The sequence below is a fragment of the Gigantopelta aegis genome, chromosome 2, assembly GCF_016097555.1.
Source record: "Gigantopelta aegis isolate Gae_Host chromosome 2, Gae_host_genome, whole genome shotgun sequence".
NCBI lineage: Eukaryota > Metazoa > Mollusca > Gastropoda > Neomphalida > Peltospiridae > Gigantopelta > Gigantopelta aegis.
The window spans coordinates 30,390,210-30,416,816 of NC_054700.1; the positions used below are offsets into that span (position 1 = coordinate 30,390,210).

Below are 26,607 nucleotides of genomic sequence, written 5' to 3' on the forward strand. Positions count from 1 at the left end.
ATTTCTATGTACACACATATCCTGCTGGATGCAAAATCTGTGAATGCCACGTTCTCACACTGGACAAAGAGACGTTGACCGGTCATTAACGACAAATTAGATGCAATAAAAAGATCTGCGCATTGACAGCTAAATTGACTAATAGGGTAACAGCATCTAATTTACCTCTTTGACACATCCATGATAATATCTTGATAGTAGACCAAACTGGTGAACTTGTGTTAAAATCTCAAAGGTTCAACACTCCAGTCATTACAGTCAATTGGTTCATGAACTTATACTCATCCCAAATTATCAAATTATTACTTAATTTTAATATCATACAGACAGCTAACTTCTGTATCTCTGGAATATATACGGCCAAATTTACAAACCCTGTTTGTTTTTCAAACATCTGTAACTACATAAACGTACTGTTCATTTAAAATGCTTAAACACCTATGTTTAAAAAACAAATCACTTCATAAACTTGGCCCGTTATGATCTCAAAATATTCAAGACATTTATTTTAATATTATACATGTAGTTAAATGGTGAAATTTCTCAAAATGTTCAAATAATCAGCATTTCGTCGGCGAAATGACAAAAGGTCGTAACTACGCTTTTGGCGAGAAATCACTTTTTGGAATTTCCAAAGTTAGAATGTTCATATTCTGCTTTTGTCAAAAGATCGTAACTATCGGCCTATTAGAAAGTGGTTGACTGTCACATGACAAATAGTCGTATTATAACAGGTCCAAGAATCAAAATGACAAAATGTCTTATCTACAAAGTAAAATTTTGAAAAGTGTAGTTACGAGGTTTTGTCATTTCGCCGACGATTTACATTATATTACTTTGGATATATAAAAATGTCTGTGTACATGTTATTCAAATAATCAAGACATCTATTTTAATATTATACATGTAGTTAAATGGTGGGTGAAATTTACATCATATTATTCTGGAGATATACTCAACAACGAAAGTTTAACTAATGTTAAAAGAAATGGCATAACATTTATTAATTAACCTATTTTTATTAATTAGTATTTACATCTGAAATGTTTACCATTTACAAACAACATAAACTCATCAACCTTTGCCTTAACACAGCAGGAGGACCTGGTTTTCTTTTAAGTTTATTCAACCATGGCAACTTTAGACGTCATAAAAGATATTTGCTAAACTTTCGTTGTTGAGTATACAAAAAGATAGAATATGCTATGTCTGTGATATACATGTAACATCAAGTTATAATATTCTTATATATGTACATGTCAGTATTAATTGCTAACCAATTTTCAACTGACCAGAAATATCGCTATAATCAAGATGTTCCCTCCAATAGTTCACCAGAAACACCATTAAAGGAACAGCAATGGTGACAACTGACTTACTAAATGACACAGGGGTGGGATGTAGCCCAGTGGTAATGCACTCGCTTGATGGATGGTTGGTTTGGGATCGATGCCCATCAGTGGGCCCATTGGGCTATTTCTTGTTCCAGCTAGTGCGACACGACTGGTACATGTATATTGAAGGCTGTGGTATGTGCTATCTGTCCTGTTTGTGGGATGGTGCATATTAAAGATCCATTGCTACTAATGGAAAAAATGTAGGAGGTTTCCTCTCTGAGACTATATGTCAAAATGACCAAATGTTTGACATGCAATAAATGATGATTAATAAATCAATGTGCTCTAGTAATGTGCCTAAACAAAACAAACTTTATTTTTTACTAAGCGACAACTAACACCATAAAGCCAGACAGAATTTGAAGCTTGCCGGACTTAATATTTGGCAAGATTTCCTCCCCAGGTTCAATATAATCCTGCACAAACATGCCAACCTCAAAACGTTTCATCTCAAAACCAACAGAATTGTTAAGCTTTCATTAGATTAAATAATTTGAGATGCTTTTCTGAATATCCACAACTCTTTAGCAATGAAAAGACAAAAACAATTGTTGCGTTCCAGTGAGATTTAAAGTCCAGGGCCCGTTTTATGAAGAGATCTTAGTGCTAAGATCTACTTTAGTACATAGCTACCTTATGCACTTAAGGTGATCTTAGAGCTAAGATCACTTTGTAAAATGAGGCCCTGACCTTTATATGTAATATTAACCAACTTAGCAGAAGCGTAAATAAAACCAAAAACCACAGTGATAACAACTAACTTGTTTATCTCAATATCTAGTAGCAATTACCACAGAATACACAATCATTTTTATTTCATTTCAACTTATTTCCGTGCTTATATCCAATTAAGGTTCAAGCACGCTACCCTGGGCACACACCTCAGCTATCTGGCCTGTCTGTCCAGGACAGTGAGTTAGTTGTTGGTGGTTAGTGAGAGAGAAGAGGGTGTAGTGTTCTTACCCACTGAGTCGTTAAAACTCTGGGTGGGAGCCGGTACTGGTCTGTGAACCATGTACCTACAAGCCGTATGTCTGATGGCTTAACCACAACACCACGGAGACAAACACAATCAAAAGCCATCAAGCACGTAAGGAAAGACTCAACGATTCCCATAAAAACCTGCTACTGAAGTACCAGTATGTCGGTCTCTAAATCTATATTAACAGTCAGTGAACTTTGAGAAGAAACCTGTTATTAACCAGCATTCATGGAATAAATAATATATGACCTGCTGATAAAATTAGCTCAATTGGACTAAAAGCAGAAAAACAGTAGGTGTAACATTATGAATTATAGACATCCTTGTCAGTCACAGATGACTGTTGCTAATGGAAATTAAATAAAATAGCCTACAAAGACTGGGCTTTTAACCTTTGGCAACCTACAAAGACTGGGCTTTTAACCTTTGGCAACAAACATGGTTAAAGACATGTATAGTCTTATGGATTGTCTTATTTAAAAAAAACCTTTGGCAAACAATGATAATAAACACTGTTATGGCCTTTTTTTAACAGTTTCTGATTATTCTGACTGCTTCTCATCTTTTGATTGGCACTGCTGACTGCACATGCCTTCTTCAAGTACTTACCTGGGCCCTGTTCCACGAAGCGATCTTAGCCCTAAGATTACCGTAGGTGCATAGCTACCCTATGCACTTAAGTTAATCTTAAGGCTAAGATCGCTTCGTGGAATGGAGCCCTGGGACCTAATTCACAAAGCTCTCTTAGGCTCTGCTAGACAACAAAGCATCCTCTTTGCAAGTCTTTTTGCATTGCACTGCGACATCGCAAAGTTGCGAGAGTTTAGTGAATTAGATCCCAGATGTCACATTTCACAAGGACATTTTCGCACTCGGGTCCAGTTGACTACTGTACACACACACACACACACACATTGAGCGAAATATTGCTAAGAAAGATAAATTCTATAAATACAACCATAATGGAGGCTGCCACCTTTGTTACTTAAGACAAAAGTGGCTGTATACATGACAGCCATATATACAACCTCGGCTAATAAGGGCCGACAATCCACATGACAGCCATACTTGATGGGTGTGCAGGGGGGGGGGGGGGGGTGTGTTGGGAGTTGAAATCCTCCTCATTCAGGGTGGGCAGTATGACCCTAGCCCCCTAAAAACGTTGCTCACCACTGTTCAAACCTTGGGCCAAAAATTGCAGAAATCAAGAGTTATTTTCTAAAAAATGTCAATTGTTACATGAATGAATGAATGAATGAATGAATGTTTAACGACACCCCAGCACAAAAATACACATCGGCTATTGGGTGTCACAAATGGTATTGTTACATGAATTTTTTTTGCCAAATGAAAAAAAAAAAAAAAAAAAAAAAAAAAAACATTTGCCGAGTGCCAGGGCTAGGCCTGCCAACTGGATGATTTCCTACACATCAAATCCTTCCATACACAGCACGGGTTGCGTGTAGTGATGAATAAAGAAAAGGAACCACAATTTAGTCGACGTTCCGAGTAGTGTGAGAGAGTTTGACATTGGGAATCATGGAGTCATTGGGAAATAAATGCTTTATTTGGGAAGTCCGTCACAACAATGGGTTTGCCCTTTAAGACTGGTGCTTGTATTGTCTTAACTCATCCATCAGAACTTACACTTGAGCAGATCAGTGCTTTTTGCACTCATGGTTAATGTACAGAAAATACTTCCAAGTGTCATGCGACTTTTAAAACACTACATCTTGTGAATATGAATGGAACGTTTTGGATTATTTAAGGATGTGTTGTATAAATCTACAAAATATGGTGATTATCATCTATTTTACATGCACCGCTCGATGCACGGTTGGTCTGGGATCGACCCCCATCAGTGGGTCCATTTGGGTTATTTCTCATTCCAGCCAGTGCACTGCCATATCAAAGACTGTGGTATGTACTACCCTGTCTGTGGGATGGTGCATATAAAAAATCCCTTGCTGCTAATCGAAAAGAGTAGCCCATGAACTGGCCACAGCGAGTTTCCTCTCTCAATATCTGTGTGGTCCTTAACCATATGTCTGACGCTATATAACCGTAAATAAAATATGTTGAGTGTGTTGTTAAATAAAACATTTCTTTTCTATTTACATGTACATGTATGTATGTAATACAGTAAAACCTGTCTAAATCGGACCCTGAACAAAGCGGAATCCTGTCAAAACCGGCCAAGTTTCTTGATCCCAAATGTTCTAAATTCTAAAAAGCAGCTCTCTAAACACCTGATCCTGTCTAAACCAGATAAATATTCGCTCCCCAACATGATCCGGTTTAGACAGGTTTCACTGTATATAAATAACTGTTTTAAATTTTGAAAACAATTGTCAACATAGCTAACTTTCAGTTCTCTGCTTTTAATAGTGGGTAATACTAGCAAAAACCATGCAACAACATCCATGTACATTCCCTGTGAGAACATGGTAACTGTACTTTACAGCCAGCAGTCTGCACAAAACACCGTATATTTGTTTGATGCAATTTGTTCCTAATCGGATTACCACTCAGACCTCATCTAGCAAAACAACTTACAGTGCACAAGCGACAATGACAGCTACGCAGTCGATTTGCAGCAGATTCGCAGTCGACAATGTCAAATATGATAAATCACACAGTCTACAAGAGAATCCATTCAATTTCCTTTCTTGTTCACAATGATTAGAATTTACAGGAAAACTGATTACACTAAATGAGATATCTCTTCAGTGTTCGGTGAAATCCCATCGAATTTTTGTTACCCAACAACAACCCGTCACCAGCTTCATGCAGTGAAAATAATATAGAAATCACTCTCGAAGATGCACAGGATTAAAGGCATATTGTCACAGATTTAAGAACCTTATTTCTCTAAAAATGGATAATATATGAAAATTACATTAATATTTGGAAACCAAATCTAGCTATCGCATCACCTTAATTGAACCACGATGGAGTGAAATCCATGTCAACCCTGTTGACAATATTAGTTTTTGAATTATAGACCATTGCCATAATTCAATTATTTTTATGAAATATCATTAGTAAGTGGAGTATAGTGGCTATGTAGATGGTTGAATAAAGTATATTTAGGGACAAATCAAATTTATATATATTTTAGGTAATACTTTGTTAGGCCATTTAATAGGTCAATGGTCTGTGACAATATGCCTTTATGGCTGGTAGGTACTGGGTTCAACTCACAGTGGCAACTTCTGCCTTGGTAGACACAATCCTGGTCAACTAGCTCAGATAGTTTCATGGTACGAAATACATGTATACAAATGAAAGTTATACATATACAGAATTTCACATACATTGTTTTCACTTCCTATTTAATGCACAAATTTATTTTGCGCAAGAATATATACCCACGAGACTATGTAGCAGTCGAGTGGTATGTTCTTTCGCAAAATAAACGAGTGCAATAAATAGGAAGCAAAAACAATGTATATGAAGTTCTGTATTTATTACATACCTTCTTTTATGTTTTACAAAAATGTTTTTTAATTTAACGTCATAACAACATTTTGTTAAATCTGTGTTCAAAACTCCTTTCATGGATTTACTTAACGTTAAGAATCATACTCAGCCTTGTGTAATGTTTCAAATACGATGTGACGTAATTTGTAAATCATATATGACGTCAGTAAATAAAAAGTGCTAACTGCAGTAAAAATAAAAAGGGAATTCTCCATTTAAAAATTATATACCTATTCAATCTTACTTTAGTGATAAAGACATTTTGAAACCGTGTGATAAAGTTATTTTGTATCGCACATATGTGCGATTTGGACTTTTAAATGGGGAATTCTCTTTTTATATTTACTGCAGTTAGCACTTTTTATTTATACATGACACCCATTCATGCAATAAGTATATTGCACATGTGCTACAGCTATTTGTTTATATTTATCATCGGCTATTGAATGTCAAACATTTGGTCATTTTAACATAGTTTTAGAAAGGAAACCCGCTATATTTTTCCATTTGTAGCAGGGGATCTTTTATATGCTCCATGTCACAGACAGGATAGCACATACCACAGCCTTTGATATACTAGTCGTGGTGCACTGGCTGGAACGAGAAATAGCCCAATGAGCCCACCGACGGGGATCGATCCAAAAATGACCATGTATCAAACAAGCGCTTTACCACTGGGTTACGTCCCACCCCTCGTTTTAACATAGTCTTGAAAAGGAAACCAGCTACATTTTTCCATTAGCAGCAAGCAATCTTTTATATGTACCATCCCACAAACAGGACAGCACATACCACAGCCTTTGATATACCAGTCGTGGTGCACTGGCTGGAGCGAGAAATAGCTCAATGGGACCACCAATGGGGATCGATCCCAGACCAACAGTGGATCAGGTGAGTGCTTTACCACTGGGCTACTTACCGCCCATTGTGCTACACATGCTAAAAGAAAATATGTAAAAAAAAACACACCTTGCAACTGATGACATACTCTAGACCATTACAATAACCATGTATCTGATCTCTACGCTCTACTGCATATAAATCATTCAATGGCTCCGGGGTGTCAATAAATACTCTTTCCTCCCCGAATCAATTTCTTACAACAACAGGAGGCAAAAACAATATCACTTATCATGTTCATAATCTTCCAAGTAGGGCAATATGGGGCAACCTATATATACATCTAGCCAATCATATGATCGTACTCGGCATAAATGATTGTCGTCCAGATGGCTGCCGGGAAGCCCCGTCTTGGAAAACACCGGCCGTGACACAGGAGATGCCAGCCATTTGTGTGTACTATTGATTTATAAAGAGGGAACATTCATTTATTTCAAATTGATACTTTAAGTTGATACAAACACGACAGAGATCAGTGTCGCGGTGTTTTCATCCCAAATCTGACGTGGGCAAACATGGCCGAATCAATCAATCTATAATATCTTCCTGTGTCTATTGATTTTCTCAGGAGGCAGGACTGAGAAACAATGTCCATACCAAGCTTACTTAGTAATGAGCTTCATTATCCAGTCCACTGGGACTGTTCAGTGCAGTGTGCATAGAACAACATATGTGCACCTAGTACAACTACATGTATATACCACACATACAATGATATAGTACATCTATGTATATACCACACACACAATGATATAGTACACCTACATGTATACCACACACAGAATGATATAGTACTACATGTATACCACACACACAATGATATAGTACAACTACACATGTACATGTATACCACACAGAATGATATAGTACACCTACATGTATACCACACACAGAATGATATAGTACACCTACATGTATACCACACACAGAATAATGTAGTACAACATGTATACCACACACAGAATGATATAGTACAACATTTATACCACACACAGAATGATGTAGTACAACAACATGTATACCACACACAGAATGATATAGTACAACATGTATACCACACACAGAATGATGTAGTACAACATGTATACCACACACAGAATGATATAGTACACCTACATGTATACCACACACAGAATGATATAGTACAACTGTGTATATCACACAGAATGATATAGTACACCTACATGTATACCACACACAGAATGATATAGTACAACTGTGTATATCACACACACAATGATATAGTACAACTATAGTACATATATACCACACACAGAATGATATAGTACAACTACATGTATACCACACACAGAGTGATAAAGTACAACTGCGTATATCACACACAGAATGATATAGTACAACTATAGTACATGTATACCACACAGAATGATATAGTACAACTATAGTACATGTATACCACACACAGAATGATGTAGTACAACTATAGTACATGTATACCACACACAGAATGATATAGTACAACTATAGTACATGTATACCACACAGAATGATATAGTACAACTATAGTACATGTATACCACACACAGAATGATGTAGTACAACATATGTATCACACAGATAATGATATAGCACAACTTAAAATAATATTTTCCTAACAATACTTATACTTTTAAGCTAAATCTGACTGCTTCATTGAGATGAACTCACAAACATGTCTGTGAAGTGGTAACAGCAGGTTTCCTCTCTCAATATCTGTGTGGTCTTTAACCATATGTCTGACGCCATATAACCATAAATAAAATGTGTTGAGTGCATCATTAAATAACACATTCCTTTCTTCCCTCTGGGTGGAAGCCGGTACAGGGCTGCGAACCCAGTACCTACCAGCCTTATGTCCGATGGCTTAACCACGACAATACCAAAGTTAACATTACTTCACTTGTGACACAAACACTGGAAGGAAGGAAGGAAACTGGGTTTAACGTGCCCCTATCCACAAGGGTTCAGGCACGCCCACTTCGGATTTAGCCTCTGACATCGCCAGTGACTAACTCCGAAGCAGGGTATTTAACTTGTTTATTATCCTGTATATATATCAACAACTTCCATACTTGACAAATTGGGACAAGCTGTCTAAGCCATGAGAAGGCATTGATGTACAATAGCAAGTGATATGCTTGGGTGCACAGTACACGTATAAAGTAGGCTCAATTTATTTACTGTTTCACATGATGCAACACTGTAATTCAGTTAATAATCGTAGGCTTTGTAATCAAAGCATTCACAGTGGGCTGCATTTTACTGTTGTTAGTTTTTGTCTTATGGATAGGTCAAAGTAGGCAACTGGATCACTTAAGTCAATTTCAATTCAATTTATTTTCATGCTTATATCCAATTAAGATTCAAGCATGCTGTTCTGGCTACCCACCTCCTCAGCTATCTGGGCTGTCTGTCCAGGTTAGTTGTTAGTGGAAGCCGGTACCGGGCTGTGAACCCAGTACCTACCAGCTTGTAGTCCGATGGCTTAATCATGACACCACCAAGGCTGGTTTACGGTTTCGCATGATGCAGCACTGTAATTCAATTAGTAGTTGCAGGTTTTGTAATCATGTATAAAGTTTTGACAGTGGGCTGAATTTTATTGTTGTTGTTTTGTGTCTTTTTGAAAGGTCAAAGTAGATATCTGGATCACTTACAACACCCAGGTACTTACATGCAGTGAGGATGGAAGGAAGGAAGGAAATGTTTTTTTAACAACACACTCAACACATTCTATTTACAGTTACATGGCTCGGACATATGGTTAGGGACCACACAGATATTGAGAGCGGAAACCCACTGTCACCACATCATGGACTACTCTTTTCGATTAGCAGCAAGGGATCTTTTATATGCACCATTCCACAGACAGGATAGTACACACCATGGCCTTTGTTACACCAGTTGTGAAACACTGGCTGGAACAAAAAAATAGCCCAGTGGGCCCACCGATGAGATTCAAACTTAAATCGACCGCGCATCATGCAGGCAAGCGTGTAGTGAGGAAACTCTATGAACGTTTTGCATGACTCAAGTAATATCTCTGATGATGTTTATCGTGCTGCTTGCCATGATAGCACACAGGTTGTAAGGTGTGATTTATTACACAGTCACACCTCTCACGGACAATATGCCAGCCCCTCACAGTGATGATTAGACGCAGTAAAAACTGCCACCAAATGTAATGGACCCCCATCTTAAGATGGAAAAACCTGTTAACCCTGTCACGAGACAAACAGAACACGCTGATTGGCTGGTCAGTTTACATAGACTAGACTGATTAGCATCATAAAGTTTCATATTCAGTGGACTGATTGTAGAAACTTTCTCTTACATGTGTGCATGTCTGTACCTGTGTGACATGTGCACTCAATAAGTGGACAATGGACAGAGGACAACATATGAATACGGGGCAGGATTTAGCCACCACTAGATCACATTGATTAATTAATCATTGGCTATTGGATGTCAAACACTTGGTCATTCTGACACATAGCCATCAGAGGAAACCTGCTACATTTTTTCCCAATGTAACAAGGGATCTTTAATATGCATTTTCCCACAGACAGGAAAACACATACCATGGCCTTTGACCAGTTGTGGTGCACTCGTTGGAATGAGAGAAAAAACCTGATCAGCTGAATGGATGCATCGAGGTGGTTCGATCCTGTGATACAGGCATCTCAAGTGAACACTCAACCAAGAACTGACAGACAGACAACGTCACACCATAACACATTTAAAATTATCATCAGCAGCCCTCAGGGTTAAAACAAATTTAATGGTATTACAGATTCAAATAAATTAAATTTTTCTTTGCATCTATACACTTTACGGCAATCTGATTGGTCCAGAGGTCCTAACTTTTTTTCATTCATATCTCGATAAACCAAAAAAAAATTAAGCCACGCCTACCTTCCCCCACCCCCCACAACTGACTTTGCACTACTTTTGTGCAACATGCTGGATTATTCAGGCAACCATATTTAGATATTTTTGAAGAAAGCTACAAAAGCAATAAAAAATGTATATGATAAATTAATGGGGAATGCTATAGCAGAGTAGACATGTACGTCTATACGCACTGATTTGAAAAAAATTATAATAATAAAAAAAAACCTCTTTGCTAATCATGACATGAGACTCAGTCGGTGGCCAAAGAAATCATGTAGGAAACTTCACGCCTGTAACTTACTTGTAAGTGATGTTCTACAGCTGTTGGCGAAAATTAAACGGTTCCACCAACAGCATAAATGTTAGACACGTTCCCTTCATTCACTTTCATAAAATATAAACTAAACACGAATAGGACAATTCCTTCCAATATAACTAAATGATCCGTAAAAATGCACTGCAACTAGAGAAAATGGTGTTGCTTATCAAAATGACGTCATTTACCAAATGACGTCATTTACAAAAATCACCCAATTCAAATAATAGTGAATGAACGTTTGCATTCTTACATGACATAAGTTAAAGTATCAATGAAGTTTACACAAACAATACTACAGGCATATTTAAAGCTAAACAAAATAAATTCAGTTATGTATTGTTAAAGTATGCATATAAATTTAATTATATGATTTGACTGCAATTATTTTTTGGTTCATGCAAGTATGAACCGAAAAAACAATATGCACACTTTTGTATTACCTCTACACAGAGTCATACAGTGTGCACATTGTTTTTTTCGGTTCATACTTGCATGAAGCAAAAAATTATTGCGGTCAATTTTTAAATAAAACAGGAATTTTTTTTATTTATAATGTCTACAAAATATTTCAACAACATCATTAATTTTTAAAATAGCTATCTCACAGAATCAAATGTAAACTAGAATTTTAAAAAAAATAAAGATATAAATAAATAATATTTCAACAGTTACTTGTTTTGAAAATGCGTTATCTTCAGGTCCTAATCCACAGTTATTAAGTTATTAGCAGTAAAAAAAAAGTCAGTCTCCATAATATTTGGGATCTACTGGTAATCCCACTGGCTTAGGATGGTGGGGGGGGGGGGGGGGGGATATTTTGCTTTATAATAGTGTAAATGCATGTAAATATAAAAGTGTGCCCCCCCCCCCCCCCCCCCCCCCCCCCCCCCCCCACACACACACACACACACACTTTTTGGCACCTTCCTACGGCACTGAATCTAATTTTAAAAACAGTCGGTCTGTTGTTTAACTTTAGCATCAGACTAAAGAACAATGTATGTCTGGAGTCTGCAGTGACCAGATATAGATTATTTCAGTAATGCCACAAAATACAAATTATTATTTTCATTTTAACATAACAGCGTTAAAAATTAGTAGTCGCCCGATCACCCATGGCTAAGGGTAACTAAGAATTTTACAAAGATTACCCTTTGGGCAACCATCAATTTTAGGGTCTGGAGAGAAAGGTACCAGTTAAAAAAGAAACGCACTGAAAATGATATTTACCAGTATTAAAGCCACGATAACCTACCTCAAAAATAAAATGAAAATATGTTTATCTCCTAAATGAATAATAATGTGTAAGTAACAAAGAACATAGTTATAAACGTTGTTAACTGCTACACACACACACACTAGACACGTGTCTTATTTCTGATTTTAATGTATATTATTCGTAAGAAAATGAATGAATTGAATTGAATTGGCCCCTGCACTCAGGTCATCATTTAAATGCTTCTTTGTGAATACTATTTAATATGATAGAACTTACAAGTACATGTGTAATACACTGTAGTTAATGAATACTATTTGATGTGATTGAAGTTACAAGTACATGTGTAATACACTGTAGTTAATGAATACTATTTGATGTGATGAATAGAACTTACAAGTACATGTGTAATACACTGTAGTTAATGAATACTATTTGATGTGATTGAACTTACAAGTACATGTGTAATACACTGTAGTTAATGAATACTATTTGATGTGATAGAACTTACAAGTACATGTGTAATACACTGTAGTTAATGAATACTATTTGATGTGATAGAACTTACAAGTACATGTGTAATACACTGTAGTTAATGAATACTATTTGATGTGATTGAACTTACAAGTACATGTGTAATACACTGTAGTTAATGAATACTATTTGATGTGATTGAACTTACAAGTACATGTGTAATACACTGTAGTTAATGAATACTATGAATACTATACATGTGTAATACACTGTAGTTAATGAATACTATTTGATGTGATAGAACTTACATGTGTAATACACTGTAGTTAATGAATACTATTTGATGTGATTGAACTTACAAGTACATGTGTAATACACTGTAGTTAATGAATACTATTTGATGTGATAGAAGTTACAAGTACATGTGTAATACACTGTAGTTAATGAATACTATTTGATGTGATAGAACTTACAAGCGCATGTGTAATACACTGTAGTTAATGAATACTATTTGATGTGATAGAACTTACAAAGCACATGTGTAATACACTGTAGTTAATGAATACTATTTGATGTGATTGAACTTACAAAGCACATGTGTAATACACTGTAGTTAATGAATACTATTTGATGTGATTGAACTTACAAGTACATGTGTAATACACTGTAGTTAATGAATACTATTTGATGTGATAGAAGTTACAAGTACATGTGTAATACACTGTAGTTAATGAATACTATTTGATGTGATTGAAGTTACAAGTACATGTGTAATACACTGTAGTTAATGAATACTATTTGATGTGATTGAAGTTACAAGTACATGTGTAATACACTGTAGTTAATGAATACTATTTGATGTGATAGAACTTACAAGTACATGTGTAATACACTGTAGTTAATGAATACTATTTGATGTGATTGAAGTTACAAGTACATGTGTAATACACTGTAGTTAATGAATACTATTTGATGTGATAGAACTTACAAGTACATGTGTAATACACTGTAGTTAATGAATACTATTTGATGTGATAGAACTTACAAGCACATGTGTAATACACTGTAGTTAATGAATACTATTTGATGTGATTGAACTTACAAGCACATGTGTAATACACTGTAGTTAATGAATACTATTTGATGTGATAGAACTTACAAGCACATGCGTAATACACTGTAGTTAATGAATACTATTTGATGTGATTGAACTTACAAAGCACATGTGTAATACACTGTAGTTAATGAATACTATTTGATGTGATTGAACTTACAAAGCACATGTGTAATACACTGTAGTTAATGAATACTATTTGATGTGATACAACTTACAAGCACATGTGTAATACACTGTAGTTAATGAATACTATTTGATGTGATTGAACTGACAAGCACATGTGTAATACACTGTAGTTAATGAATACTATTTGATGTGATTGAACTGACAAGTACATGTGTAATACACTGTAGTTAATGAATACTATTTGATGTGATTGAACTGACAAGCACATGTGTAATACACTGTAGTTAATTAAATTACTATTATTAGGTGTTATGCTCTACTGTACTGTACAGGTTGGTATAAAGTTTAAATACAGCTGTCTATCCCATTTTTACTTTTATTAAAAGGTATCGGTATCCAAGCCTATAAGGTGAAATCATTTTTGTCCGAGAAACTTGACAGAAAGTAAAATGCCTTCGTGCCCCTCTTTTGAAGGAAAAGTTTGCCTTGGTGCCCTAATTTGTGTTATTAAACCTAAGGTAACACTGGCCGTGCCTCCTAAATATTGAAATTTGACCCCCGGTGTATTCGCTCCAGCTCTAATAAATAAGGCTTCGATCTTCGATTCATATTTTTTCATGTGTCCATCATAAATTATGAAATACTTGTCAACTGACATTATACGTGGGCTGCAATGAAGCACTAGACCTATCATAAAATGTTTCCATTGTGTACAGAAACTGGTTTTAAAAACAGTAATAATAAATTATAAATCATTCTTCATGCACATACATGTAAATATAATAAAATTTTCGTTTCATTCATTACAATATAATGTCATCCCATTGGTCCAGACGTAGCAACTGGAGTTTGTTCAATTCTCGGTGAACGTAAAAATTACGTCGTCAGGGAACATCATTCCCGATGATGTCATTTTATATGGGCAAGTTGTCTTATTGAGCGTTATTGAGCAATAAAGAGCGTTTATGGAACAAAAATAAGTATGAACTTTTAGTGTTATTATTAGCTAGTATGATTCAAATTTAATTGTAAGTATTGTCTGTTATTTCTTTCATGTTCATCAGGGCATGAACAAAAAAAGTTATCCGCAAACTTACATGTATGTGAGAATGGCTTCGCTGATTCACACAGTTTACAGTTGATTCTTTTTGTTCATACCCCAATGAACATAAAAGATTTAACAGACAATACTTAAGTACATGTATACAATACAATATTTGTAAATTAATCTCTATCAGTATTAGTAAAAATTTCTTCATTACATTCTTCTTTTATAATATTATGGTTTCACTTTTGTTTAGTTTTTTGGTTCCTTTTTGCAAGCTTCTGTATCAATATATACATGAACACGCATACATTTAAAGTTTTGTCAATACTTCTCTCTTTTTTTAAACATCTTTATGTAACGGTATATTACATGTATCTTATTAAGTGTTTCAATTAAAATATATGAGATAGTATCATACTTTAAGATATGGATTAAATCTGTTGGCATGTTCTATTAAACTAAGGTTTGCTTCAGGTACTGGTTTACAGGCACGGCAGAAGCTAGTAGACATTGGGGTGGCCGACTAAGATTGGGGGGAGGCTGACTAAGATCAAGGGTGCAAAGCAAAGTTTTTAAGGGGGTTCGGGGGTATGCGGCTCCATAAATTATTGAAAACTACATGTATATGTCCTGAAATGCAATTTCCTGCATTCTGCAAGTAAAACTCATCTCTGCCTTAAGATTTACTACTAATAATATTTTTTATTCAGAATTATTGGGAGGGCTAGAGATTCCCCCCCCCCCCCCAAACCCCCTGCTTATCCATGCCTGGTTTACCATTCATAAGTAGGACTACATGTATACTGCCGTGCCATTTTGAAAAGCACCCAACACAAACCTTCCATACGTTATCTACAAAAGCCGGCATATAGATAATGTGTGCATGATATGAGATCACAACTATTGAAGAAAAAGAAAAAAAAGGTCTCCACTTTCCTATACCGGTAGTAATGTTTATGCCACCTGTCAAATTAAAGTCTCGTATGTACAGGGTTCCTCGACCAGGTGTGGTAATATTAACTCGAGTGGTGGTATTTTATTAGACAGTCATGCCTTTCACCTGATGGTTCCTTTATTTAATTATGGTTTCAGTTCAATGGCTCATACAACACACTAACACACACACACACCCACACACCCCCCCCCCACACACACACACACAGAACACATGTTTAGTATATTAGTGATATTAATGTATACATGTATTTATACCAGTAGTATATCTGTATGTATACCAGTATATTTGAATAACTTAATGAGAACTGGCTATGGATTTAACACATAATATTTCTTCCTCTGAAGGAAGGAAATGTTTTATTTAACGATGCACTCAACACATTTTATTTACGGTTATATGGCGTCAGACATATGGTTAAGGACCACATAGATATTGAGAGAGGAGACCCGTTGTCGCCACTTCATGGGCTACTCTTTTCGATTAGCAGTAAGGGATCTTTCATATGCACCATCCAACAGACAGGATAGCACATACCACAGCCTTTGATGTGCACTGACTGGAACGAGAAATAGCCAAATGGGGATCGATCCTAGAACAACCACACATCAAGTGAACACTTTACCACTGGGCTACGTCCCACCCCCTTCTTGCTCTGGTTACATGGTATCAGGGTTCATACACTTATTTAAGGAAGTCAAAATTCAAGGGTTTTTCAAGCACTTTCCAGGTCAACTTTACCAAAATTCCAGGACCGTACCGAGTTTCCACAGGTCGTTAAACACGCAAGTGCCAACCATCTTTGTGGGTTTACAATAGATTCATTAACTTGACACGCTCCCTGAACTTGCTAAATACCCAGCGGCAAAAATTGACAAACTTTCTTTTCCAATATGGCGACGCTGTCGCTTGGATCTTGTGGCCGCGTGATCCTCGCATCGCAAGATAAAAAACAACAAACATTCACACGTCAACTGAACCGGTAAACATCGATTGGCCGGACGATTGGCATTTGATTGTGCCACGGAAATGAAACAAATAATTTAATTACATGTTAAATAAAGTCAATAAAGTCTCTGTTTTAGGCGTTTATATTTTATTTGACATCAAATTATCATTTTCAAGGGTTTTCCAGACCGCAAGATGATTTTCAAGGGTATTCAAGCACTGGAATACATTAGTTTATTTTTAAGGGTTTTCAAGGGTTTTCCAGGTGCGTACGAACCCTGTGGTATCTTTTATTACATTAAACAAAGAAAATGCAGCATTTCCTTTTCATAATAAACATGGCATTAAAATGAACTGTTTTTAAACAAGGGAGATTGGATTTGTTTCTTCTTATTTCTGAACAGATGTATTTAAATATTCTAAATGAGAAACTTGATAGAAAGTCAGTTGCCTTCGTGTGTCTTTTGAACAAAGAGTTTGCTTTGGTCCCCTCCATCTTGCCTGGTGCCCTAATTATTGTTATTAAACCAAAGGCAATACTTGCTGTGCACCCCACCCCCACCCCCACCCCCCAAAAAAAAATTGGAATACGACCACTACAATTTGCAATCTCCTTCATGTAATTGTATTTGATGTACTGTTCTGCATGGAAGATCAATGTTTGTCAATACATCGGGTGGGGAGAGAAGTGGGTAATGATCAAATTTACAAACGGTGTACAGGGGGGGGGGGGGGGGGGGGTTAGAGTTAAAACAAATCCAACAAGATTTTTTGTGTACATACTTTATGCCTGGTCTAATAATTATATGACGGGTGGGACGTAGCCCAGTGGTAACACATTCACTTGATGAGCGGTCCGTCTGGGATCGATCCCCATCGGTGGACCCATTGGACTATTTCTCGTTCCAGCCAGTGCTCCACGACTGGTGTAACAAAGGCTGTGGTATGTACTACCCTGTCTATGGGATGCTGCTAATCGAAAAGAGTAGCCCATGAAGTGGTGACAGTGGGTTTCCTCTCTCAGGTCCTTAACCATATGTCTGACACCATATAACCATAAATAAAATGTGCTAGTGTGTCGTTAAATAAAACATTTTCTTCCAGAATTATATGAATCTTGAAAATGAGAAAATATTCCAAAAGCCTATGCCTATACATGTATGTACGTGTACTTCATCAGGTCCATCAAACTACATACACATTAACGGTAAGAAAGTTTGTTTTGTTTAACAACACCACTGGAACACATTGATTACCGTATATCTTCGCTTGTAAGTCGATCTCGGCTATAAGTCGAGTCCCTAATTTCAAGCCCTGAAAACGTATTTTTTTTATTGACCCGTTTATAAGTCGACCCATGAAAAACAACTAATAAATATTGAAATATTTCTTATTTTCAGCACATGAGAACAATAATGTACAATATTTGAACAAAAGAAAATTATTTTACAAACTTCGGTTTTCACATTTTGTACATCCCAATATAATCAAGACTATTCCAATCAAACTATCATTATTATATAGCATCAAAACGAAATATTCCCTTAGTAGAGAGTGAAAGCTGTTTGACTGTTACTGTATGGCACTGTACAGATGGTTTTGTGCAAAGACAACAACTTTATTTATAAACACTGACAACAGATCACTACGATAAAACTAAAAGTATCACGTTTTGCCACCATATTAATACATGTAAGGAGGATAACTCTGGAAAGTACACTGGTTTTTGTACCAAATGATGTGTGTCCCTATTGCTCTAGTGAACTGCAGAGATCAGTCTATTTTAAGGCTCAGTAATATTCATGAAGTTAATCACCGACAAAACATTGTTTGAACATCCATTAATGCCAGTGACCAGATTTCAAAATAAACTCAGGCAACAGGTAGTTAGTATTGTTTACATTTTTGCTATTAGTGATGACTTTTAATTTAACTAAGTGGACTGTTGTCTTGGCATGTGAGTGAGATCACACGCCTTTTCGCATAACCAAAACCATTATAATGCCCAAAAAAATAGGTTATAAAAAATAAATGTGTCAAATTAACATATTTGAGTATAAATACATGGCATACTTCAACAATAAAACTTGTAAAATAATCCCCAAAACTGTAATAATTTTTGGTGAAATTTTTTTACCCTCTTATAAGTCGACCCCCCAAGTTATAAAATAATTTTTGGGTGAAAAAAATTCTACTTATAGGCGAAGATATACGGTAATTAATCATCGGCTATTGGATGTCCAAGCATTTGGTAATTCTGACTCGTAGTCATCAGAGGAAACCCGCTACATTTTTTCTAATGCAGCAAGGGATCTTTTATATTCACTTTCCCCACAGACAGGAAAGCACATACCACAGCCTTTGTCCAGCTGTGGTGCACTGGTTAAGTCAATCAGCTGAATGGATCTACCAAGGTGGCTTGATCCTGCTACGCAAGCACCTCAAGCGATCACTCAACCGACTGGGCTAAATCCTCCTCCCCCCCCCTTTAATGGCAAGAGCTGAAGATGAGGAGGCACTTTGAAACATCTTCGCAGGTACACCCACAGATCTGCTCACAGATTACCGAGATTAATTCTTCACCCTGGTGTAAACAGACTCATGTTCCCCACCGTTTTGTTATCAGGCAGGTAACCCTACCATTGGCAGATGCTTGTTTTCAGTGTGTGATGTTTTGACACTAGATGAGTTAGATTACAAAAATGCTCTCGAGTAAGTGCTATTTTTGCCTAAAACCACATCTAGCAGGCTCTTTTTTTTATATTTCTGTTATGTCATGAAAGCATCTGATTGATAAACCTTCCATTCACATTTAACTGTAGGAAGCTCAGTACTAGAACAGCCATAGCTCAGTACTAGAACATTCACTCAAATATATATGTATATTCATGAATGTTCCTGTTATTATTTTAATAATTATCACTACTTATCATCAAAATGTTTATGCAATTATCCAGATGAACACAACAATACATGTAAGTGCTTGTGGTCTTGACAAGTAAGACCATTCATACACTTAAGTGCTTGTAGTCTTTAAGAAGTAAGACCATTCAGAATCATACATGTAAGTGCTCGTGGTCTTAACAAGTAAGACCATTCATACACATAAGTGCCTGTGGTCTAAACAAGTAAGACCATTCATACACACAAGTGCTTGTAGTCTTTAACAAGTAAGACCATTCATACACATAAGTGCTTGTGGTCTTTAACAAGTAAGACCATTCATACACATAAGTGCTTGTGGTCTAAACAAGTAAGACCATTCATACACATAAGTGCTTGTAGTCTTTAACAAGTAAGACCATTCATACACGTAAGTGCTTGTGGTCTTTAACAAGTAAGACCATTCATACATGTAAGTGCTTGTGGTCTAAACAAGTAAGACCATTCATACACGTAAGTGCTTGTGGTCTTTAACAAGTAAGACCATTCATACATGTAAGAGCTTGTGGTCTTTAACAAGTAAGACCATTCATACACGTAAGTGCTTGTGGTCTTAACAAGTAAGACCATTCATACACGTAAGTGCTTGTGGTCTTAACAAGTAAGACCATTCATACACGTAAGTGCTTGTGGTCGTAACAAGTAAGACCATTCATACACTTAAGTACTTGTAGTCTTTAAGAAGTAAGACCATTCATACATGTAAGTGCTCGTGGTCTTAACAAGACCATTCATACACGTAAGTGCTTGTGGTCTTAACAAGTAAGACCATTCATACACTTAAGTGCTTGTGGTCTAACAAGTAAGACCATTCATACATGTAAGTTCATACATAGTGCAATCCCACTTAATTGCATATTCAGGAAACATTTTGTTTTCAAAATCTTGATTAGCGATATTTCTAGTCACTGAAAATTGTTTAGCAACTACTGTTTAATGTTTTAAAATTGTGTAGCAATCTGTGAAACTTATATTACTGTATAGAATCATTTAGCATTAAAATGGTAAAAATTATATCACAGTTGATTACCTTCAAAACATACATATGTATGCATGTGAAAATTTTGCTGTAAAATCTTAGAGAGATATAATATCTGACCAGACTCAATAAGACATTGGAAACGCTGCAAATCCCCTTGCAAATGTATCATCCAATTCCAGGATCCTGTATGCATGTGAAGTTTCATGAATATTAAATGGCAAATGAAGCCAGTAATCTATATTTTTGTTAAGTGACTGTGACCTTTTACAAAAGAGAGGCAAAACATGAACTCATTCAACATGTCCTGATCCTTTTCCTATATGAGAAGTTTCAAGTAAAGTAAATAACAAATGAAGATGCTAGAACGGGGATGTTGTAATCTATATTTTTTTGTAACAGTGACCGTGACCTTTTATGCAAAGAGAGGCAAAACATGAACTAGTTCAACTGATCCTAAATCCTATATGTGAAGTGGCTAGACTGGTGATGTCATAATTACATGAACTCGCGAATTTAACATGTCATGGTCCTATTCCTAAGGTTTCAACTTAACAGCAGCATATAGATGGCAATTGCCATTTCTGAGATACAAATTGCCAACAGTCAGGGGTGTCACCAATGTCATTTTTTGTGCTGCTGTATATAAATTACTGTCGTTGGTAAAACTCCTCAACAATGGCAAAATGTGTACATTATCTACCGGTATTTGACATCATGTACAATGGTGTGTTCTGTTCTGAAGTTTCATGAAAATTGCATGATAAAAAAAGTAAAGATTGTTTTATTTAACGACGCTACTAGAGCACATTGATTTTTTATCTTATCATCGGCTATTGGACGTCAAACATATGGTCATTCTGACTGTTTTTTAGAGGAAACCCGCTGTCGCCACATAGGCTTACTCTTTTACAACAGGCAGCAAGGGATCTTTTATTTGCACTTCCCACAGGCAGGATAGCACAAACCATGGCCTTTGTTGAACCAGTTATGGATCATTGGTTGGTACAAGTGGTTTACACCTACCCATTGAGCCTTGCGGAGCACTCACTCAGGGTTTGGAGTTGGTATCTGGATTAAAAATCCCATGCCTCGACTGGGATCCGAACCCAGTACCTACCAGCCTGTAGACCGATGGCCTAACCACGATGCCACCGAGGCCGGTAAATTGCATGATAAATGAAAGTCGCTAGAGCAGTGACATCATATTTCTATTTTTGGTAATAGCCTAGTGACCAAATAATTGAACTTTCTAAAAACAACAATTATGCAACCCTTTTGATTTTGTCCTATATTATTCACAGAATATATTCTAACATAAAAATTGTATTTAAGCACCAAGGCATATTTTTTACTATTAGAGCTGTTTTTGATAACTGAAATCATACTTTACTTAAGAGTTTAATTGTTTAGATTATCCATTTCCATACATTCGAAGGGTTTTTGGTCATCCTGGTGTTTTTAAAGCCGCACGCCCTAGTTCCATCCAGCAAAAATAAATTATAATTTGGTTAATCTACAAACCTGTAACACACTTAGATCACATTTTTATCAAATGGAGTGAAAAAGCAGGTTTTATATCGATAAATACCATGGGAATCCCCATGTCCCAATTGCTTGAAATAATTTTGAAAGTTAGTATTCTGATGTCACCGGTAGATGTCGCTCGAAGCACAACAATGCCTACGTCACGACAAATTTCACAGAGTGCACACAGACTTGGGGTGCGTTCCTTTCACCTCTCCTGGACATGTTCCAACTGTTCTGTCCTGGTTGTATCCCCTCTCCAGATATCGTAAGACTTAGCAAAATTATTGGTTTTAAGGGTTTGTAACGTTTTGTATTGAAATACTTACTTGTCTGAACTTTATTGTTACTGAAAATGTTCACGAACTGTGAAGAAAAATCTCACAAATGAACAACAAGCAAACGACAACAAATCGGATGTTGATTGCGCGAACCGTGCACGAGAAAACAAACCGAACCAAAATGATAATGGTCACGTGGTATACCAATGTCTGTGACATTGAAATGGGAATATCCCCTCTAAAAATAGATTACACCTTGTCTGCTCAACAGTTTTTTTCTCAGAGGCCCGTGGCATTTTATGAAATAAGAAAAATGCATTTTGTGGTATTACAAACACCAGGATTACCAAAAAACACTTCAGGTGAATGGAAATGTATATTCTAAATAATAAACGGTAAGTAAAGTGCAATTTTATTTGTGAAAAAATGGGTTTAATAGCAAAAAACAACGGCGTAATGGTTAACAACTAGGGCGTGTCCCTTTAATATCACAAAATGCAATTATCATATTGTTAAAAAACGCACGTATGTCTGAGAGGTAACATGTATCGAGTCGAGTTTCAGTCTATTTTTAGAGTTTATTTCACCATTTCAAAGTCACAAAGTCATGTTTCACTCAATTGTAACTTTATCCACATGTGTTACAGGTTTGTAGATTAACTAAACTTAGTGTTAATTTTCACGGGCTGAAACTAGGTTCTGTCCCTTTAAAATGCATGCAAAATGTCAATGGTGGTGTGTAACCACAAAGAGTACAGAAGACGTTTAATAACATACATAAACTATTACATACCTGTGGATCTGAAGCCAGTGTGTGATGATAAGTACTCGGCTGTATTGACCGTTTGGCTACTTTCCTGTGTTGAAAATGGTAATAGTCAGGCATTATCTGAAAAAAAGAAATAAAGAAAGAATGAATGAAAGAATGAATGAATGAATGTTTAACGACACCCCAGCACATCGGCTATTGGGTGTCACAAATAGTACGTTGAACACACTAATTACACACAAAAAAAGAAAGAAAGAAATATTTTATTTAACGACGCACTCAACACATTGTATTTACGGTTATATGGCGTCAGACATATGGTCGAGGACCACACAGATATTGAGAGGAGAAACCCACTGTCGCCACTTCTTGAGCTACTCTTTTCGATTAGCAGCATCCCACAGACAGGGTAGTACATACCACGGCCTTTGATATACCAGTCGGTGTGCACTATCTGGAACAAGAAATAGCCCAATGGGCCCATCAACGGGGATCGATCCCACACCGACCGCGCATTGAGCAAGCGCTGTACCACTGGGCTATGTCTCGCCCACAATTACACAAAATATCTTCATGGAATACTAATCAGAGCAAGCTGTTGTGAAGCACACCCAACAGAAGGCGGGACGTAGCCCAGTGCTAAAGCACCCGCTCGATGCACAGTCGGGTCTGGGATCGATTCCTGTTGGTGGGCCCATTGGGCTACTTCTCATTCCAGCCAGTACACCACGACTGGTATATCATCAAAGGCTGCGGTATGTGCTATCCTGTCTGTGGGATGATGCATATAAAAGATCCCTTGCTACTAATGGAAAAATGTAGCGGGTTTCTTCTTTAAGACTATATATCAAACTTATCAAATGTCTGACATCCAATAGTCGATGTTAATAGATCAATGTACTCTAGTGCTGTCATTATACAAAACAAACTTTAAACTTTTTAACACACCCAACATGAGTACTTTGGACTTAGTGAAGTCTCGAGTTTACAAATACATGTAGGCTCAAAAACATGAAGGGCCAAAGGAGTCTGCAAAAAAATGTCACCAAATAATCTATTAAACACCAATTGCAGAAACCCAATTATTTGTTAATAAAAGTAATTAATTATTACATGTAATTATTCACTAAATTAAAATAAAATTGGCCAACTGTTTTTAAAATTCACAAAATTGGGACAATTTTATTTATATGTATGAATCCAGGGCGGTGCAGACGGTACTATTTTGTGTGTGTGTGTGTGTGTGTGTGTGTGTGTTATATTTGTTGGTATCTGTGAAAATGTCCTTTACAGGTGAATTTGAAAGGAGAGTCTGGCAACCTCGAACCGTACCACTATTTGTTACATCGTGCCACCCCTGGAATCCCATTCATATGGATGTACATGAAGAAAAATAAAATCCTTAATAAAAATAGCCAAAACTAAATATTGAAGCCACTTGGTATAAAACTTATAAACTGGCTAATTTGGCAGTGGACAGGGCGATCCCTGCATCAACTACATGTATGAGTTCTAATGGTTAGAAGACAATAGATGTTTAACGACACCCCAGCATGAAACATACATTGGTTATTGGGTGTCACAGTTCTAATGGACGTTCTACACATACATTTATATAGAACTCTATTTTTTTTATGCTTGGTACTTAGCGTTCTCGAATCATTTGCTGTCATAGACCAAACTGATCAAAATGCATGATGAATGATGGGTATTCAGTAAAAACCCTTCAACATCAGACGCTCTGTAATCCTGAATTCCCTCAAAACCAGACGTTTTATAGTCTCTTTTAAAAAACCCAGGACAGAACTAAACCTCTTTAAACCGGATCCCTCTCAATACCGGATATTTGTCTTGGTCCTGAGGGCGTCTGGTTTAAAGGGGATTCACTGTATAAGCAGTTTTATTAATACTACAGTGAAACCCATCTAAACCGGATACTCGCGTTACCAAGTAAAAAGTCTAGATTATAGAAAGATTCTGTTCTGTACTGATATTTAAAAAGGTAACCATGGAAAAACATCCGGTTCTGAGGGAATTCCAGTTTAAAGAGTCCAGTTTTGAGGAGTTTCAATGCAATCTAATTAAAATTAGCTCCACAATTACATGTGGATCTAACGTCAGCCAGTTGGAGCTCATGTCCACCAATCAAAACCTTACTTGCAGAATCCTGCCAGTGATTTAAAACTAACAACACTGCGTAGTCCCCACTGCGTAGTCCCCAATGCCCAGGCAACATTTCGTCTGTAAATAATAATTTAAATATTGACCAATCACACTTCGCCTTTTATAACGTTATTTGGGAGCATACAAATTCTAAAAATATCGGGCGAGTCTATTTTAGTGGCCGCAGTACAGCGAACCATACCAATACGTACGGGGTGGGTTATCAGTCTTCAATTTTACATTAAAAATTATTTATTTATTTATAAAAAAAAACCCAACTAAATCAGTCTTCAGTTTTACATTACAAATTATTTATTTTATAAAATAAAACATGTTTTAAGGCATTCGTAATTCACACGAAACATGTCGTATACCCTCAGGATAATTCGGAATGTTTTCAAATTATTTTTAAATCACTGGCAGGATTCTGCAAGTAAGGTTTTGATTGGTGGACATGAGCTCCAACTGGCTGGCGTTAGATCCACATGTAATTGTGGAGCTAATTTTAATTAGATTGGTTTCAATGTATTATATAGTACATTTACATGCATGTGATCATTTTGAAAAACACCTTATCTATTATTGTAGTATGATACTGTAGTGACCATGCAATAAAGCAGGCCTAATTATTAATGCATACCGTTTATGTATGTGGTTTTATGAGAAAGATTATGCCACTTAACATGGTTAAGTATCTCTTCAAAGTTAATGTTCACTATTAGCATTACTACTACATACATGTAGCATATGTCACTTTAGTAGGCAATCTCTCAGGATATATGGTCATTTAAGAATGCACAGATATACATGTACATGTCATATTTTCAACACACTCAGAAATTAAAATACTTACTCTTAAAGGGGATTTCTCATTACGCGATTAGTTGTACCGACTTGTCGCATGTAATGGAATCGTATGGTGAGAACACCTAAATCGTAACGCCTTAAGTCTTATACGACAAATAGTGTCTGAATCGTACCGATTAGAACATGTTCTATTTCTCACGACAAATCGTAACCTCTCAGCCAATGAAATCACATTAAAGTACAACCATTTAGTTTTTTCACTTAATTATAAACATGTCA

At 36.3% G+C, this 26,607-nt stretch overlaps 1 protein-coding gene across 2 annotated transcripts in view; it reads right to left on the reverse strand.

Annotated features, from left to right (window-relative positions):
• The window catches only part of LOC121383612 (furin-like protease kpc-1), a 187,387-nt gene that overhangs the window by 136,810 nt on the left and 23,970 nt on the right, over positions 1-26,607 (reverse strand). For both annotated transcript variants that reach the window (XM_041513706.1, XM_041513711.1), the window contains exon 2: positions 23,383-23,478. In XM_041513706.1, coding sequence (XP_041369640.1) covers positions 23,383-23,478 — 96 coding nt within the window. The remainder of the gene's footprint in view (positions 1-23,382; positions 23,479-26,607) is intronic.